The sequence below is a fragment of the Odontomachus brunneus genome, unplaced genomic scaffold (assembly GCF_010583005.1).
Source record: "Odontomachus brunneus isolate Ranch 3 - 2012 unplaced genomic scaffold, Obru_v1 Obru_scaffold_082, whole genome shotgun sequence".
In the NCBI taxonomy this organism is placed as follows: Eukaryota; Metazoa; Arthropoda; class Insecta; order Hymenoptera; family Formicidae; genus Odontomachus; species Odontomachus brunneus.
In genome coordinates, this window is record NW_022639532.1 from 208569 (window position 1) to 225008 (window position 16440).

At 34.8% G+C, this 16440-nt stretch overlaps 3 protein-coding genes across 16 annotated transcripts; 2 read left to right on the top strand and 1 right to left on the bottom strand.

Moving 5' to 3' along the window:
- Positions 1 to 2047: 2047 nt before the first annotated feature.
- Positions 2048 to 3714, top strand: LOC116847683. The gene is made up of 5 exons (XM_032822944.1): positions 2048 to 2296; positions 2379 to 2598; positions 2681 to 2735; positions 2827 to 3096; positions 3181 to 3714. The coding sequence occupies exons 2-5, from the start codon at positions 2394 to 2396 to the stop codon at positions 3344 to 3346; spliced, it is 696 nt and encodes a 231-aa protein (XP_032678835.1). The 5' UTR covers positions 2048 to 2296; positions 2379 to 2393; the 3' UTR covers positions 3347 to 3714.
- Positions 3715 to 5390: 1676 nt separating this feature from the next.
- LOC116847681 (leucine-rich repeat flightless-interacting protein 2) lies at positions 5391 to 10500 on the bottom strand. 14 transcript variants are annotated; one of them, XM_032822930.1, is made up of 10 exons: positions 9941 to 10487; positions 9251 to 9431; positions 8983 to 9166; positions 7919 to 8045; positions 7673 to 7812; positions 7285 to 7548; positions 7070 to 7211; positions 6856 to 6981; positions 6530 to 6744; positions 5391 to 6435 (listed from the first exon to the last, which is right to left on the bottom strand). In XM_032822930.1, the coding sequence occupies exons 3-10, from the start codon at positions 9064 to 9066 to the stop codon at positions 6325 to 6327; spliced, it is 1209 nt and encodes a 402-aa protein (XP_032678821.1). In that variant the 5' UTR covers positions 9067 to 9166; positions 9251 to 9431; positions 9941 to 10487; the 3' UTR covers positions 5391 to 6324. The 14 variants fall into 14 exon arrangements, with proteins under 14 accessions (XP_032678821.1, XP_032678826.1, XP_032678825.1 ...); XM_032822935.1 differs by having other exon boundaries at positions 7673 to 7809; positions 8983 to 9431; positions 9941 to 10500; XM_032822934.1 differs by lacking the exon at positions 9251 to 9431 and having other exon boundaries at positions 10004 to 10487.
- A 300-nt stretch (positions 10501 to 10800) lies between these two features.
- Positions 10801 to 13406, top strand: LOC116847684 (sugar transporter SWEET1). Its single transcript, XM_032822945.1, has 4 exons — positions 10801 to 11059; positions 11487 to 11564; positions 11679 to 11964; positions 12990 to 13406. Exons 1-4 carry the CDS (start codon positions 10983 to 10985, stop codon positions 13203 to 13205), a joined length of 657 nt encoding a protein of 218 aa, XP_032678836.1. The 5' UTR covers positions 10801 to 10982; the 3' UTR covers positions 13206 to 13406.
- The last annotated feature ends 3034 nt before the right edge of the window (positions 13407 to 16440 follow it).

Sequence of the window (16440 nt, forward strand, 5' to 3'; positions counted from 1 at the left end):
AAATATAAATGTATTTATAAATTAATAAATTATTATTATATACAATTGTATAATTTTAATGTTTCAGTTTTGATACATTAAAATTATACAATTGTATATAATATCATTATATCATTCATGATATCATTCATGTTTGTGGCATAATTCTTTGCAGTAAAATCATTTTGGCAACATCGTTAAATATGGAATGAAGTCTGTGCAAGATTAAAGACAAGTTTACACAAGTTTACACAAGGAAAATAGCAGAATAAATAAATGGATGACAAACAAATATCAGATAAGTAGTTAAAATTTATATATATATATATATGTATACATATAATAAAAGATTAATTATCTACATATTGTCTGTGACTGCGGATATTGTTGGACCGATTCTTTCCTTTAATTCATTTTCTTGTTTCAGCTTCGCAGCAAACTATGTGCTTGCAGAACGCTTATAGTCAGAGAACAATCTCCTGCAGGATAAAATTGTCAAAGTGTGAGCCTTGATGTACATCATTCATGCAACATTCGTTATCGGAATTAATAGAAAAAGGAGAAATAAATTTATAAACATATAGGCCGGTATTCATAGTCGGGTCTTATTTTTAAGAATGGCTTAAGTTCATCTTCAGATACTCCGTAACCAATGAAATAATCCGTTCATTATCTGAAAATAAACTTAAGACGGTTTTAAATATAAGATCTGACTATGAATACCGGCTATATACTCTCCCTAGATAACGCTCAAAGATGCCGTTCGGAAGCGACATCTCTGGCGCGATCCCGAGCGCACGGCGACTACAGAGAGAAACAATGGGTGCGTTCAGGAGATACAGCGGTTACACAACGGTTGAGTAATTAATCAACGTAATTGGTCTAAAGTTAGGGATCTAACAGTAAGGACCAATAATCACTGACCGCTCACTGATCAGCTATGTTTTCTGAACGCAGCCAATGGCTGCATTCAGTAGACTCAACAGTTGCACAACAGTTGAGTAATTTGTCAATGTAATTGGTCTAGATTTAGGGATCTAATAGCAAGAACCAATAATCGTTGATTGCTCATTGAGCGCTTTTTCTACTGAATGCGCCCAATGGGCGCGTTCAGTAGAACAAGTGATCAGTAAGCGCTCAGTGAGCTCTTGCATCTGATTGGAGTATAGTTGGAGATCTAAAAGAATATGCCAAATCATATACAAGAGCTCCCTGAGCGCTTACTGATCACTTGTTCTACTGAACGCGGCCATTGTTACACTCTATGCCAGGCAACAGGCAACAGGCAATAGGAACAGGGAATAGGAATTCGGATTGGTCAATTATTTCTATTCCCTGTTCCTATTGGCTAATACCTATTCCTATTGCCTGTTGCCTGACATTGTGCATAGAGCGTTACTGTACCAAATGATACAGTTGTCAATCTCTCAAAGGCAAAGGTTGCTATCCTTTAGGGTGCGTTCAGATTCTTCATCCGGGTGCACTCTATTATTAGAAACATTATAGTATATGTTACATATGCTATAGCATTTCTAGTAATAGAATACACCCGGGTGTGGAATCTGAACGGAGCCCTAAAACCCGTATTAGACTACCAACTGCACAGGCCGACCCGACTGCCGACTACGACTGCTGGCTCTCAATGGACCAATCACAGTAAGGTGCCGAGTCGGTGATTGGTCCATTGAGAGTCGGTAGTCGTAGTCGGCAGTCGGGCCTGTGCAGTCTGATACGGGCTTAAGTGAAGAGGGAGATGCTGAAGTGAATGACGAACTCGCTAAGCGTCAATAACGTAGAGGCGATCGTCAAAAAGTAGAAAACGTTATCATTATCTATCGACGTTACCGATTTCATGTATATACAAAAATGGGCGTAGGGAACCTCAAAGGCTGCGTTCAAATTCCTCATTCGGGTACACTCTATTACTAGAAATACTATAATATATGTAACATATACTATAGTACTTCTAGTAATAGAGTGCACCCGGGTAGGGAATTTGAACGCACCAAAAAATGGGCAGATGGCGCATCGAACAGCGTGAAAATCGGTGTCGGTCAAAACGTATGGCGTGGCCGCTCTCAGGTTTCTCTCTGTTGCCAGCAAGCAAACTAGCACGAAATCAGCATTGTGTGCTGCTGAATCAAGGACAGTTTTTAGGCACGATTATCTTATGAATGTTAAAAAACAAAATTGCTCCCTAAATTTTGAAATTATATATTTCACACATTTTTTTTATTTATCGCTATAGAAGAAGTGTCTGCTATTGTATCTGTGCTATACAATGATTCCTCGGCATTGTTGTGTCATATGTGTAGAGGTTAGACATTATTGAAGAGAAAACTGATCAACGATAACCTCAATTTTACACAGAAATTACATTAATTTTTACTTCACATTAGATAACATTTTGAACGATGGAAATATTAAGCTGTTTCAAGAGAGTAGTCAATATATCTGAGCCAATATTAGCGGAAGATAGTACATGTTCTACACTTTCGTTATCGTTATGTGCAGTATTAGAGCAATTGGACAACAAAAAAGCTATACACCATGATTATCTTGTCGCTTTGTTACTCGTTTTATTAGCAGAATCTGGATTTCATGCATTACCCACTTCTGGTAAGAGATGCTCGACAGTTTTTGCAGTTTTTAATCTGTAATATTTTTAAATATATATTAAAAGCAACTACTATTTAACTAGAATCTATTGATGAGTCTTCAGGATCATCGATCTCTAATCATTTGGAGAGAAAAGTGTATGTTTTTACAAAATTTTTATATGATATAAATATCGTTTTTTGATTTTTGTTTGTTTTGATTTTTATATATATTTTATTTCTTTTATAGCAAAAAATGGAATACAAAATTAGTTCACATATCTACTAATTGGAAATCTCAAAATTCAGGGTTGTATGAAATATATTTTGTATTACTTCAGTCAGGTATTCAGTCAAAATTAATTGTTAAACCTGTAGGTGATAAATTAATTCTGAATATGTATCCATGTATAGAAAATAAGAAAATTTATAGTATGGTAGTGAAGACTCTACTGTATGTGAATCCATACACAGAAAGACTGTGTAGTCGATATAGAAATCTGAAGAGCATATCACATAGGTACAAGCAATATATATATATATATATATACACAATTGCATCATTTTAAGAAATTAAATCTTGAAACTTTATGAAATTTACCAGGTTTAAGAATGAAGTGGCTACTCCTGTACGTACAGATATATTTTATTCATTAAGACTAACAAATCCCAGTCTTCAAGGCTTGCCAGTGGAGCTTCTAATGATAATCAAACAATTTCTGAGTGAGAAGGACTTCAAAAAGATGACAATGGCTTTATACAGGTGTTGATTATTTTATTCTAGAAATAAGGAATACCTGTTCTCATATTGGGAACATCATGTGTTGTGAGAAATGTACATCACAATCTAAAGAAAACAACTTATCAGAAATTAATTAAGTTCTATAAGTTTAAAACATTTATATAAAAAACTTTTTAAATGACTCAGCAAAAATGATTTTAAATCATTTTAGGGGTAATTAATATAATTGTTTTTACCTTAATATTGTAATAAATGCATCTAAATATGTTATCAATTAGTTTGTCAAATGTTAGATTCACAGAACATTGTATCTAATCACAACTGGAGCTACCCAAACTTATTTTTATCTTTAGATTTTATTATATTGACTCGAATAAACAATAACTATCCAATTGACTTGATTTTTAGAACATTAAAATGTAAATTGACTTTTCTTATTAAGAGCAGCAGGGATGACTTAGAGAATTAAAGAATAGTTTTAACAACTTCTGTCAAAAATAAAAATAAATTTTTTACAATACCATTTTTTGGCTCGATTTCATAAAGACTGACAAAGATTTTTAAAAATGATTCGACAAGGATTTCTTATTCCTGCGCAAATAAATTAACGGATATGATTCGAGTACATAAAGACAGGCTTCCGCTTGGACTTCATAACAACATCGTCTACAAGTTGCAATGCAGTAATTGTGAGGCATCTTATGTCGGACAGACTAGTAGAAAACTCTCTACGCGGGTTTCTGAACATATGAGAGTTCCAAGAAGTGCAACGGTGGAATTGACGGCCGTCCAAGAACACCGTTTTAATTTAAATCATGAATTTGATTGGGAACATATTAAAGTCTTGCATAAAGAATGTTTTTACATCAAACGATTAGTAGTCGAGATGATTTACATCGGTCTTCAGAACAGACTTAAATTCGCAAAAAGACACAGAATACCTTGGCAATAGCTATTGCGGTTTGTTTTGATAGGTTGATGTTCGTTTTCCTTCTCTTCCGTAGTCGCCTTTTCTTACTTCGTTTGCTTGTATAAACTGATTGTAATTTACATTCCTACACTTGGTAATATTATCGTCGACAATTGTATTCCATATACCTGGTTTAAGCTATAATCTGATTTTAAGGTAATTTATAAATTTTCAATTTAATTTTTCTTACTGTATCCTTTAGTTTCTACAGACTCTTTTCTTTTTACTTTTTGTTAGACAAAAACCGCAGCATACTATACACGTATGAACAAGGAATTAAGAACTGATTGTGAGCGTTTTTGTCGACTGTAATATTAAAAAAACTGTTTATGTTCTTCGTGAGCATCCAAGTTCGATATTATTAGTTGTAATTTGCGTTCTGTATTAGCATCGAGATTTTTTCTTTGTATGTTTTTATCACTGGAGAGGGTTCACGGCTGAACCAAAACGTTTGATGATTTTTTATAGATTTTATTATTTTTTTAATAAAATACTTTATTTCCTAACAAAGGAAGGTTTCATCAATTTAGGTAATATAGCACTACTACGTCCGTGCTTGAACTCAGATTAGCCTTTTCCTATCCTTAAACTTATTTTTATTGAGAATACTATCTATATTTTGAATCTATAACTTGAATCTTATGATAGGAGATATACAGAGTTTAGTGTATGATGATTCAATGTCCAATTAGGGAATGTTTTTTAAAAAACTTCCTTAACACAACTTATTTTTAAATAACCAATTGTATAATTTTGTTTTCGGATATTGAATGCTGTGTGTGTATATATTGATGTTTGAATGTAATATAAATTTCCACGTGGAATTAACATGGTTTGTGAAGATCGTATTTTGTTTTGTTTGTTATCATATTTTGTTTTGTGAAGATCACAGACCTGTTGTTTTGTTTTGTGTTGTTACGTGTGTGTGTTTGTTGTATTATAATCTGAAATATTATAATTCGATTATATAATATATTCGATTATAATTCGATTATTATTTATCAGATCTATAAATTTGAATATAGATATTTCGTTGCTCTCAACCTGAAGACACTTTTATTTTATGCCTTATAAAGGATTTAACATAATTAATATACGTTCATAAAAGATATTCAACAACATATTTTAATTTATTTTAAATTTACAAAGACCACACTATCATACATCTACTTTTGCTTTACTTCACATCAGTCTGTTGAATGAATGTACCAATAATTCGTTATAAGAATTAGTTCCGGAGACAATTCGGATATAAAATGTTCAGTAAACATTAAGTGTGGCAATTTGATTAGCAGTATATATAAAATTCAGTTAAGATTCTGTCATTTCATTTAACATATGGGAATTACAATATTAGCCTAGAAATTTAAATATTATGCTTATCCTAGATGCGTGTATTATGTTACGGAATTCTTATTACGTTTCTATCACAGGGATAGGTAAAGGAAGAAACTACTAAAATACTCTGCCGCATTAATTTTAATACGGTAAAAAGCATTTAACGCTCATTGTAATATAAATATTTTTACGCTTTTAGAAATATATATTAGTAATTTGAAATAATTTTCATGAATCCACCATAAAACGAGAGAAACAAGGTGAGAGAAAAGGAGATGTGAGGCAGAAACAAATGCACTATTTGTGATCACTTGCCACTTATATAAAAATTCGAAGTTCTACATCGACTCCATTAACTGCTATAAATTCGTAGAAAAATTTAACGTGTGAAATGTATTAAAAAGTGTCTCTCGTTGTTCTACTAAGGGATGTAATGCAGGAGTAACAAAGTTTGTATCAAAGACTTTGTGGATGTAAGAGGTAGGGAACTTCCCCACAGCGATTTCCTGTGGTTCTATGTCCGAATGACATTCACTACAATGTGAAGTGTTATAACGGTAATACGTAATCTTCGCTTTTGTAAACTACATCCAAAGTGTTAAGTAGTATTAATATCGAGGCAACATCGGCACACGGGCGTCTCTTCAGGGTATAAGTAAACGACAGACTCATTCTACGTCTCTGCAAACATCATTCCGTCAAAGTTCCTTTAGAAGGGCCGACTTTGCATTTTTAAGTTTGTCCAATCGCCTTTGCAAATGGGAGTTCGCTGTCTCCAATTCTTCTACGCGACCTTGCGTTTCTCTCACCTAAAAACAATTATATTGAGTGAACGCAAATACCTATAATTTTTCCAAAAGTAAACCTGTATCTCCCCTTTATCGATATTTTACGTATTCGTACTTCTCTCTGTAACTTCCTTTTTTCCACTTTCAATTCGTCCTCCACCTTTTCAGATGCTTCCGCGGCTGACTTGTAACGAATCACTTGACTTTCTAGTCTAGCTACTGTTGCTTGCAAAGTAGACATATCCTGTTCCGCTTTCTGCAGCTTAAATTTATAATCTGCCAACAATTTATTTGCCTCACGCTGAATATCATCGTTATCTGATAAGCAACCTGTCGCAACAGATATGTCAATCGATATATAAATGTCATAAATTAATATGCCTTTACATTGGCAACTACATGCCGTTCGCGATAGGACAAGAGACATGCATAAATATCAACCTAATACTGAGCCAGATGATCTCTCCGATCTTACACGACTTCTGGTCTCTTCCAATTCCAATCGTAAATGTCGTATTTCATCCTGCAACTCTTTTTTCTCGGAAGCAAATTTTCTCAGTCGGACATCTGTGAAACGATCAGATGTGGACGTTAGAGAATTTTATTTTACTTATTAAACGTAAACAAAAGACATAGTTCCACACTGATTACACACCTAGCGAACCTTTACCAGCAGTTTCTAATAATTCCGCAGCTTCCGTACTGACTAGTACCCTCCTAGGGTGACATGGTCCATTTTCAGTATTTTCATAATCGTCATCTTCACTTACGTATTCAACGATGACTAAACCGTTCTCCTGATTTATAATTTAACATTATGTGGTTGTGTAAAAGCACAATTACAAATATATCTTTCGACAATATACGTACTTTTATAAGTTCATCCCTGTCGTACAATTGTGCTTTGCACAAGTCTAAATCTTCTTTTAGTCTCTGACTGACCCGTTTTAATTGCTCAACGTCTCGATTCTTTTCTCTCAATTCTCTACGTAGTTGTGCCGTTGTCTCCTCTAACTCCTCCAACTTGTCTTTTAATAAGTCAACTTGATAGGCATAAGATGATTTTTCGTTGTCTAACTGAGCATTTGCTATCATCGCCTTCCGGAATTTCTCCTCAAATTCCTTCAATTCCAGCTGTATGTAAATGTAAGAATGTGCATCAATACTGTTAGAACTTGTAACGTTTTTGTCGTACGAGCGATTGTGAAGCAACATTTAATACTAGCTTAGAACATTTAAAACTAACTTAGAAACATACCCTAATATCTCTGCTTAATCCCGCATCTTCCAATGAATCCTCTGAAGATCGACGGCTCGACTGGAAATTGTTGGAATTTGTAAGAAGTCGCGATGTGCGCACTGGATCTGGGGTTACTCTCATTGTTCTGTTTACATCAGCTGTAATTAAAAATAGATAAAAAAGAGCTGTCTGAAAGAGCTTACCATCAGCAAGATTACTGTTGAGGATTAGAATACAAAAATGATGTGACTTGCTTTTAATTACCTGTACACATATCATAAACTCTGTCAGCATTCTCTTCTGCTTCTTTCTGTTGCTTTTCTAATTCACGCATTCGAATTTCTCTAGCTTCTGCTCTTGCCTGTCTCCTAGCAGCTAGTCTTGCTTCTGCCTGAAAGTATGTATGGAAAATCCAGCCTGTTACCAAAAACATACATTCACATTTGATTCATTATTTATACTTCACCATATTATAAAGCTCCTTTATTAATATTTATCATTAGATAAAATAGCAAATAAAGTGAAAATTACCAGTTTCTGGCAATTAAGAATATTTTGCTGTTACCTCTGTTCTTATTTGCAAATATACATGATTTATTTGTTACATAAGTTATATCCAATTCCTTAACATAATATACATAATTTATCTAAATAAAGTTTCTAATGCATAAGAATATAAAGTAACAGCAAAATAAGATATAGCATGTAATATGAGCTACTTATTATTTAAATACAAACTATTATAACTTGTACTTATAAAATGTCTCTCTTTCTCTCTCTCTCTCTCTTGAAAGATTATACTATATTTTTATGAGAATATTCTTAATGCATCTCATCTCATTGAAAATTCTTTAATAATTTAGGATACATAAACCCCACATTGCCCAGTGAGAAATATTTGTGGACAATCACAAGCACATGCACTCGCATGCAACTTTAAGCCGACAAAAAGTAGGATAGTCTTGGTCTTCCCACCTTGCCATATTAAATTTTGCTCCTCTCATGTTACTCATAGACAAAACAATAAAATCACGCACTCTTATGTTACTTTGTAGCGCAAACTAATACAGAACAAGAATATCACAGTGTGACAGCAAGAAACCTCGATGGCAAAGTATTCGGTATTTCTAGGCGCACAGAGAGATATATATATCTAGAAGGACAGAAAGATATAACTCTAAGTAATTGCACTACTTTCAACTATTTGTATCATCTGTACCAACACCTTTTGACATGATGCTTCAGTAAGACCTTACATACTTGTACGTGCTCTATGAATTTCTTTTTTTCTGCTTTCAATATTACACATATCTCTATTGAGGTCATACCTCCTTAGCTATTTGATCGAGCGCTTGATCTTCTGCCGAATGCCTCGTGGCAGTCCGCCTTCTTCCAGCTATAGCTGATTCCATTCTGTATTCTTTTTTTTTTCCCTTACAACTTTTTTTTAATTGTAACAATTCTAGCTAGGAGTATCCACTTCCAACACCACACTAACAGGTAAACGATTAGCTAAGGACAAATTTATACAAATATAAGCTAGTGGTTATCAGCGGAAGTCAAAGTCACGAAACCAACTTTGCAATATGAACTCACAATCGCGATTTCTTACAAAACATTCGCGTTATTTTCTGGTCGATGATTTGCAGACGACTGTAACATTGTTGCTTTTCTGATTTCTTTTTAAACATTAATTTTACACGAAGCTTATGAGTTTCAGCGAGTTTCACATGAAATAATCAACAATTCCATCAAGTTCCAAATTCTTTCTTCGATTCTATTTTGCATGAAAATGAAATTTGACAATTTGAACGAACAATATGTGTGTGTGTGTGTGTGTATGTGCGTGTATTCAAGCGATGGAAAACCCAACTCTAACACACACAAAACGAGAAAGGATTCTACCTCACGTTTCGTTTTCGTGTACATCGAATTCTTTTATTACACTCGTTATCGAATACCTACACGAACGGTTGCGTCCCAAATATATTCTTTTTTTCACTCGACTTTTTTCGCGTCGTACGTTGATAACGCGCGTGTGTGTGTCACGGAGCTCGTCGAGGCTGCCCAACAAACGGACGTAATCGGATACGCGGTAAGATAGGCGGATGCAAAAATCTGATATTTCACAGTGTATTACGTATACCACCACAAGCGAGCATCGCAGACGATACACGAATATAGATACGTATGTATCTGTATGTATGTGTATGCGCGTATATGTGTATACATGTGTGTGTGTGTGTGCGTGTGTATGTGTGTGTGTGCATATATATAAAATCTTACAACAATATATAGCTATATTTCATCGGGGCTCCACTCTGTTGCTCGTCGCAGGCGAGCACTTACGATGAGGACACGTCGTCAGCCAGCGGATAGGTGCATATTCTCTTTCGGTCGTGCCGTATGCGAAAATAAACCGGGATGGACACTATAAATACAAATCAATGGAAATCGGATGACTCGGCCGCGATGACCATCTGCGGTATGGAACTTTGAGGGGTATAGAAAACCTCCGTAACTTCGCGCGGTCCCCGTTAGCCCGCTTGTGTAATCAGCGATCGACGACGTTGACCACACGAACTCGGGGCCTCTGTCCGCCGCGGGACAGTAAGCACGTAAGCACGCTCGGGTTTTCCCGGCGGCCGGCGGCCCGGTGACGGGTCCGCTCTCAAGCGCGAGGACTCGCGACGATGACGACGAACGCAGTGCGCGATACCGCGCTCGGCCACAGCGGAAGATACATTTTTCGATCGTGCACGCATACACAGGCACATTCGCTCGTTCGCTCGCTCTCGTTCTCTCTCTCTCTCTCTCTTTCTCTCTCTCTCTCTCTCTCTCCCTTCCTCTTTCTCTTTTACTCCGCACACGCTCCGCACGCCGCGCTCACAGTGATGTATGCGAAACACGCAAAAGCACACTGTAACCCCACCCCGTCTCCAGTAGTACCGCCGCACCTACATATATATCCGAAAACGGTGGAGTCATCTCTGAAACGAAGCAAACACTAACGTCTCGATTAATTCCCGTTGTACCGATCGATCAGGTTAGGTTAGGTTAAGTTAGGTTAGCTCGCGACTCGACGGAGTCTCGCGTCGCAAGCGCAACGTTCGACGGGTAATGTTGCGATATCCAATAGGAGAATACCTTCCGGGGACTGGGGGTATCGATTGACCGCATCTTTATTTCTGGAATGAGAGTTCGCCTATTGGATGTCGAATGTGACGTCAAATCTGTCTTGTCGGCGTGTACGAAGTGTCAAACACCGTGATAGATCGCTTCCAGCGTCAAATGATAATTGATGTGAAAGAAATGCACAAGTTAGGTCATGATTTGGACGCAGATTAGGGGCACTCTCGCGTTATCCGCGTCGATCTGTACTGCTTTGCAGTTTCTGGCTGGCGTGTAAGTGACACAAGTATATTTTTAACCTAGCAACTGTTTTGTTGAACTTGTAATTGCTTTGTTATCTTTAATTACAAATTTTAAAATATGCATTTTATCCATATTGTATTTGGTGTACTGTGCTAGTTTTTAATTAAATACTCGCAATCTGATGTTTCCTTCATACTAAGCTACTCATTTATATTATCTTTTTGTTTACACAATAATGTTTTCTTTTTCAATCTACAGTATTTCATAATCTAATTTAATGTACAGTAATTTACAAAATATTTTTGCTTATTTTTCTTATTTAGCAATTACATTATATTTTTTTTTGTTACACGCTATAGGATATATTAGTGCAGTGTAACATAATAATAAGATAAAATGTCAATTTTTAAATATACAAGAAAAATATATCATAAAATTGAATTTTTTTTCTTTACAGATTAGTATGCAGGAAATATATAAAAAATGGTTCAACCGGAGATAGTTCAGCCTTGGCTTTCATAACATGTTTTATGTCGTATGTATTAAAAATATAACGAAATAACCACTCTATCTTTTATATGTAATATTTGTCAATGCTACTGTAAATAGAGAATAATTTAAATTTATAATTACCTTTTTGTGATTATAGATGTAGCTTGTGGATGATATATGGCTGCTATATCAAGGATATCTTTGTTATATGTGTAAACTTATTTGGGATAATATTACAAGCAATCTATATTGTTATCTTTGCTTTATACTGCCTAAAAAGATGGACTACTCTCAAACAAGTTACAGCAGCACTTATTTTCACTACACTTGTATATCTTTACGCTAATTTTATACAAACGGACAAAGCTTTGGCTACAAAACACATAGGATTTCTCAGTTGCAGTCTGACCATATTGTTCTTCGCATCACCCTTAACTTTGCTCGTGAGTACAAGGGAATATGAAGCCTTTTCATTTGTAAATATATAAATTTATCCAATAATAAAACTATCTGCAGAATGTTCAGAGAAAGGGGTTCAAGATTTACAGAATAGGTAGTACTCATTGTATATTCAGGAACAAATGTTTAGTAAACTTAAATTGGAAAATCTATTTCAGGGTTATAAATGTTTTTCAGTTTTGGTAATGCAAGTTACTTGGGTCCTACTATAGATTACATACGACGAATAAACAAAAGAGTATTTTACTATGTTACTACTTTGTTTATATGAAAGAAGAAAGGTAAATGAGAGATTATCATAGTTTTGGTGCAAATTTGTTGAAAGGATAATAATATTTAACAGTGTCAATGCACGCGTCGAATACTTTCCAAATATTTACAAAATGTGTTTACCTGTTTCAAAAATTCTTCAAATCAGTTCTATTTTTACAAAATAATATTTACACTATCATCGTGCTTCGGTACAATGTTCTATAGATTTGTCCTTGTGATCAGTGATCAAGAATGTTCAAGAGACGCGATGGCAAGAATTCCTTTATTTATGTCGGTTTATTATTCTAATCGGGAAATGGCAGACATTTCATGTATGGTCTTGCCAATGGAAATGCTGCACGACGGCGGCTCTATGCAGAAAAGTCTAAATCGAAAAATCCCATTTTACACACTTCAAAAAACTTCATTATCGATTTTGTGAATCGGGCTCGTTTGGAGAGTCATCGGAATTCGGGAGGCCTAGATCTGTAAAGTAACAACGTGGTAAGACATTGGTTCGTTCATTTATTGCGTGTGAATCAAAGGAAGCACACAAATATTGCGTTATCAAATTGGGTAAAATATTTGTAACTCTGAATTTTTTCACATGTGTTTACTAAATATTTTTTACTCAATAATATTGAGCGTTACTTTGTAAGTCTGAGGCTCTTTTTTGGACATGCTGAATACATTGCACTAAATGCTTGTATAAATATCAATGATTAAGTAATCAAATAGCAAAATAAATTTGTTACAGGCACACGTAATAAGAGTAAAGAGTACGGAGAGCTTACCCTTCCCAGTTATAATGGCCTCTATGATAGTGTCGTGTCAATGGTTCGCATATGGATGTCTGATTAATGATCAATTTATACAAATACCAAATTTTATGGGTTGTGTGTTGTCTGGTTTTCAACTGTCTTTGTTTCTGATTTACCCAAGCAAACGACCTGAACAAACTTATTTTATATGAAAATGTGGTAATATAAAGTGAGCAGAGAAACTGTCCCTCTAGTTTTATAAATATAAAAGAAGAATGAGAACTTGGTGTTTTTTATTAACTTGTAAGTTAATCATATTGATTAATGTAAGTGACATAAGTAAGTATAAATGACATGCTTAGGACAGGTGATTAATGTCTAATAAAATGATTCCTTAATTTTGTGTGGAAAAATATGTCTATGTATTAATATATTAGGTAAAGTTTATTAATACATGTATATTAATAAACTACTATTGTATTATTTGAAATTAATGGTCTGCCTGACTTGCTATATGAAAAAAAGTTCTTCTAATCTGCTGTTAAAGCACATTATTTAAAAATACACTATTATTACAATTAAAGAATAATTACAGAGAGAAGCATGAGAGCGGCCACCAGGCCGATTTCAATGACCAGAGCTAAGCGAATTTTCAAGCTTTTCTATGGTGTACAAAAGCTGCGCAACGATAACGAAATTATCGTTAACTTCAATAACGAGTTACAGAATCCCAGCACAGGGCCAGTCGAACATGCTAATAGAATGACGCCTACAGCGCGTAAGAACCCAAAGCGAACGCAGCCATCAAATGTCAATGTTTTCCTCGTGGGAAGTGGCGGCTCGTAACGGAATCGTAATGGGAAGTGGCGGCTCGTGGATTCTAATCTGATATTAGCGATTATTGGCATAAAATTGCAAAAGTGAGGGCTTATTTATATTATTTGCACCGGATGAGGAGGGGCAAGGATGGAGACGGGCATGTATGGACAGCAGGTCTTAAAGGATTGCAACCTTTGCCTTTAAGTGACTAACAGCTGTACCATTTGGTATAATAACATTGTTTCTCTCTGCAGTCGCCGTGCGCTCGGGATCGCGCCAGAGATGTCGCTCCGATTTCACCTAGGGTGAATTCGTGAAAAAGTAAAAATTTTAGTGCTAAAAAGTGAAAACTTTCATGCAAATTGATATTTCCCGTGAAAAGTAATATCCGTATTCATAATAAGTTAATCAATTACGATGGCTGCTGCATGGTGGATAGTTAATGAGGAACAAAACGAAAGAAACGAGAATTTACGTATTATGCATAAAATTTTAAGAGATACTCAAGATCCTTTTGATATATCAGAAAAACGATTTCAGGAATTATATGGGTAATAATAATAATTATAATATTATTGTAATTATATTATTTTATTATTTTATTTTTTGTTTGTGTGTTACATTTATTCTAAAAAAATAATATATAACATAAAGAAATATTATAAGCAAACATGAGAATATTTATAATCTATTATTTTACTCACTTTAATATAATTATGTTCTATGCAAATGCGCTGGGTGGAGTTAATACATATACTATAGTAAAACTAACTCAACTCGACGGGAGCGTCCCGATTGACCACGATACGATTGGACACAACTAATAGCATTTTTCATTGGCAGAATTGGTGCGCACTAAGCTTGTTCACAGTATGTTATTATAGTGAAAGATTGTCTTAAATAAATTCTCAAATATTTTTAACCAGTAATATAATATGTATAACATCCGTACGAATCATTTTATAACCTAAAATATTTTTAAATATGTATTAAAACACGATCTTAAATATGAAAATGTATTGTAAACAAGCCTTAGTGCGCACTCAGTGAGCACCAGTGAAAAACGCTATAACCGATGAAAAGAATTATCTAGTGAATTATTAGGTCGAACCAATCATTACAATCTGTGTCCAATCGTATCATGGTCAATCGGGTCCCACCCAACTCGACCCAACTTTGGGTATTTTGGAAGCATCCATGGCCTAACATCCAACAAAGAAATCATTAAATTATTTTTATTTTACTATATAAATACTACAAATACTTATTTTTCACGTTTTAGCCTATACGGTTGATGGTTAAAACGTGAAAAATAGTATAATACTATCATCATGCGCAAATATGTAAATTGTAATATTACGCAAGCGTATTCTACAATTCAAAACAATGTGGACAACTGCTTCAGTGAATTTTACTTTGTATGGTTGCATACTTTTTTAAAATTGAAATTATATGATAAAAAATTTTGCATAAAGTATACAAAGAAAAGATTACAACAGTATATTATGCATTATAAATACAGATGTGCATTAAATAAAACAAGTTTATAATAATTATTATAAATATTTAGAAATTGCTCATTTTTCACGATTTTATGCTAGGGAAAAAAGTTATATGGTCGATAGTAAAATTAAACTCACGTGAAAAGATTCATGATTGATGCCCTGTTGTCGAATACGCGTTCTTTACTTCTTATAGCTTCTGCACATAGGACGCGGCAATGCTTGCCGCGCGGTGGAAGTCCGCGCGACAGCCAATCAATATGTTGTTTTTCCGTAAGAGCTAGAAGGTTATTCTTTCGGTAACTACAAATGATATCGATTTCAAAAAGAACTGACTTTCTCTGACTTTATTCTAATGCAATTTAAGCGTCTCAGCAAGCGAGATGCCATACGAGGTGCATCTAGCTTTTAAAAGGAAAAAGAAATGCCTTTTTTGGGAGAGCACCTTACGCGCGCCGTTCTTCTGAGAAGCGCGAGGTTCGCGACAAATTCGTGGAAGCGCGAAACCTGCACCAAAATTCGGAGAACTGCGAACCTCGCGATTTTTCGGAAAAATTTCTCCACACTTTACTCTATTGGAATTAGTTGTTTATAATATTACGATTAATACCGTTGCTTTAGGTAAAGTATAGAAATGCGTGAATATTTTGATGTTGCGATTAAGCCCTTACATGCAGCTAACATTTATTCCTTATTTCTCGGCAACCACGAAAGATATTGATGTTATTTAAAAAGCACTTTTTCCACAGTTTATGCTACTAGTATTAATGTTTTACCAAGTATGTAAATATGAAAGCGGAATTTTTGTATAGAAAATACACGTTTATTGTATGAAAATGATAAAAAATATTTATTCGAAGTATTGCCCATCGCTAGCTATACATTTTTCCCACCTGTCTGACAATTTGTGGATGCCACGCCAAAAAAACTGTTACTCTTTTGAGGCAAACCAGTCATCAAGCCATTTTCGTAAGAAATGAAGCGCTGCTTAGCAAGTGCGTGTCCCATCAATGCAAATAAATAATAATCGGACGGAGCCAAGTCTGGTGAGTAAGCCGCATGCGAAAGTATTTCCCAACTAAACGCCTCAATCGTTTCCTTGACCAGTTTTGCTGTGTGTGATGGT

Bases quoted from the DNA above. Each gene is read 5' to 3' on its own strand.
- LOC116847683 (XM_032822944.1), top strand. From the start codon at position 2,394: ATGGAAATATTAAGCTGTTTCAAGAGAGTAGTCAATATATCTGAGCCA. The intron at 2,736-2,826 runs GTATGTTTTTAC...TTTCTTTTATAG, and splicing joins AATCATTTGGAGAGAAAAGT to CAAAAAATGGAATACAAAAT. The intron at 3,097-3,180 runs GTACAAGCAATA...GAAATTTACCAG, and splicing joins CTGAAGAGCATATCACATAG to GTTTAAGAATGAAGTGGCTA.
- LOC116847681 (XM_032822934.1), bottom strand. From the start codon at position 9,066: ATGGAATCAGCTATAGCTGGAAGAAGGCGGACTGCCACGAGGCATTCG. The intron at 7,212-7,284 runs GTACGTATATTG...ATTATAAATCAG, and splicing joins ACAGGGATGAACTTATAAAA to GAGAACGGTTTAGTCATCGT. The intron at 6,982-7,069 runs GTGTGTAATCAG...ATCGTTTCACAG, and splicing joins TGCTGGTAAAGGTTCGCTAG to ATGTCCGACTGAGAAAATTT.
- LOC116847684 (XM_032822945.1), top strand. From the start codon at position 10,983: ATGATTTGGACGCAGATTAGGGGCACTCTCGCGTTATCCGCGTCGATC. The intron at 11,060-11,486 runs GTAAGTGACACA...TTTTCTTTACAG, and splicing joins TTGCAGTTTCTGGCTGGCGT to ATTAGTATGCAGGAAATATA. The intron at 11,965-12,989 runs GTGAGTACAAGG...AATTTGTTACAG, and splicing joins CATCACCCTTAACTTTGCTC to GCACACGTAATAAGAGTAAA.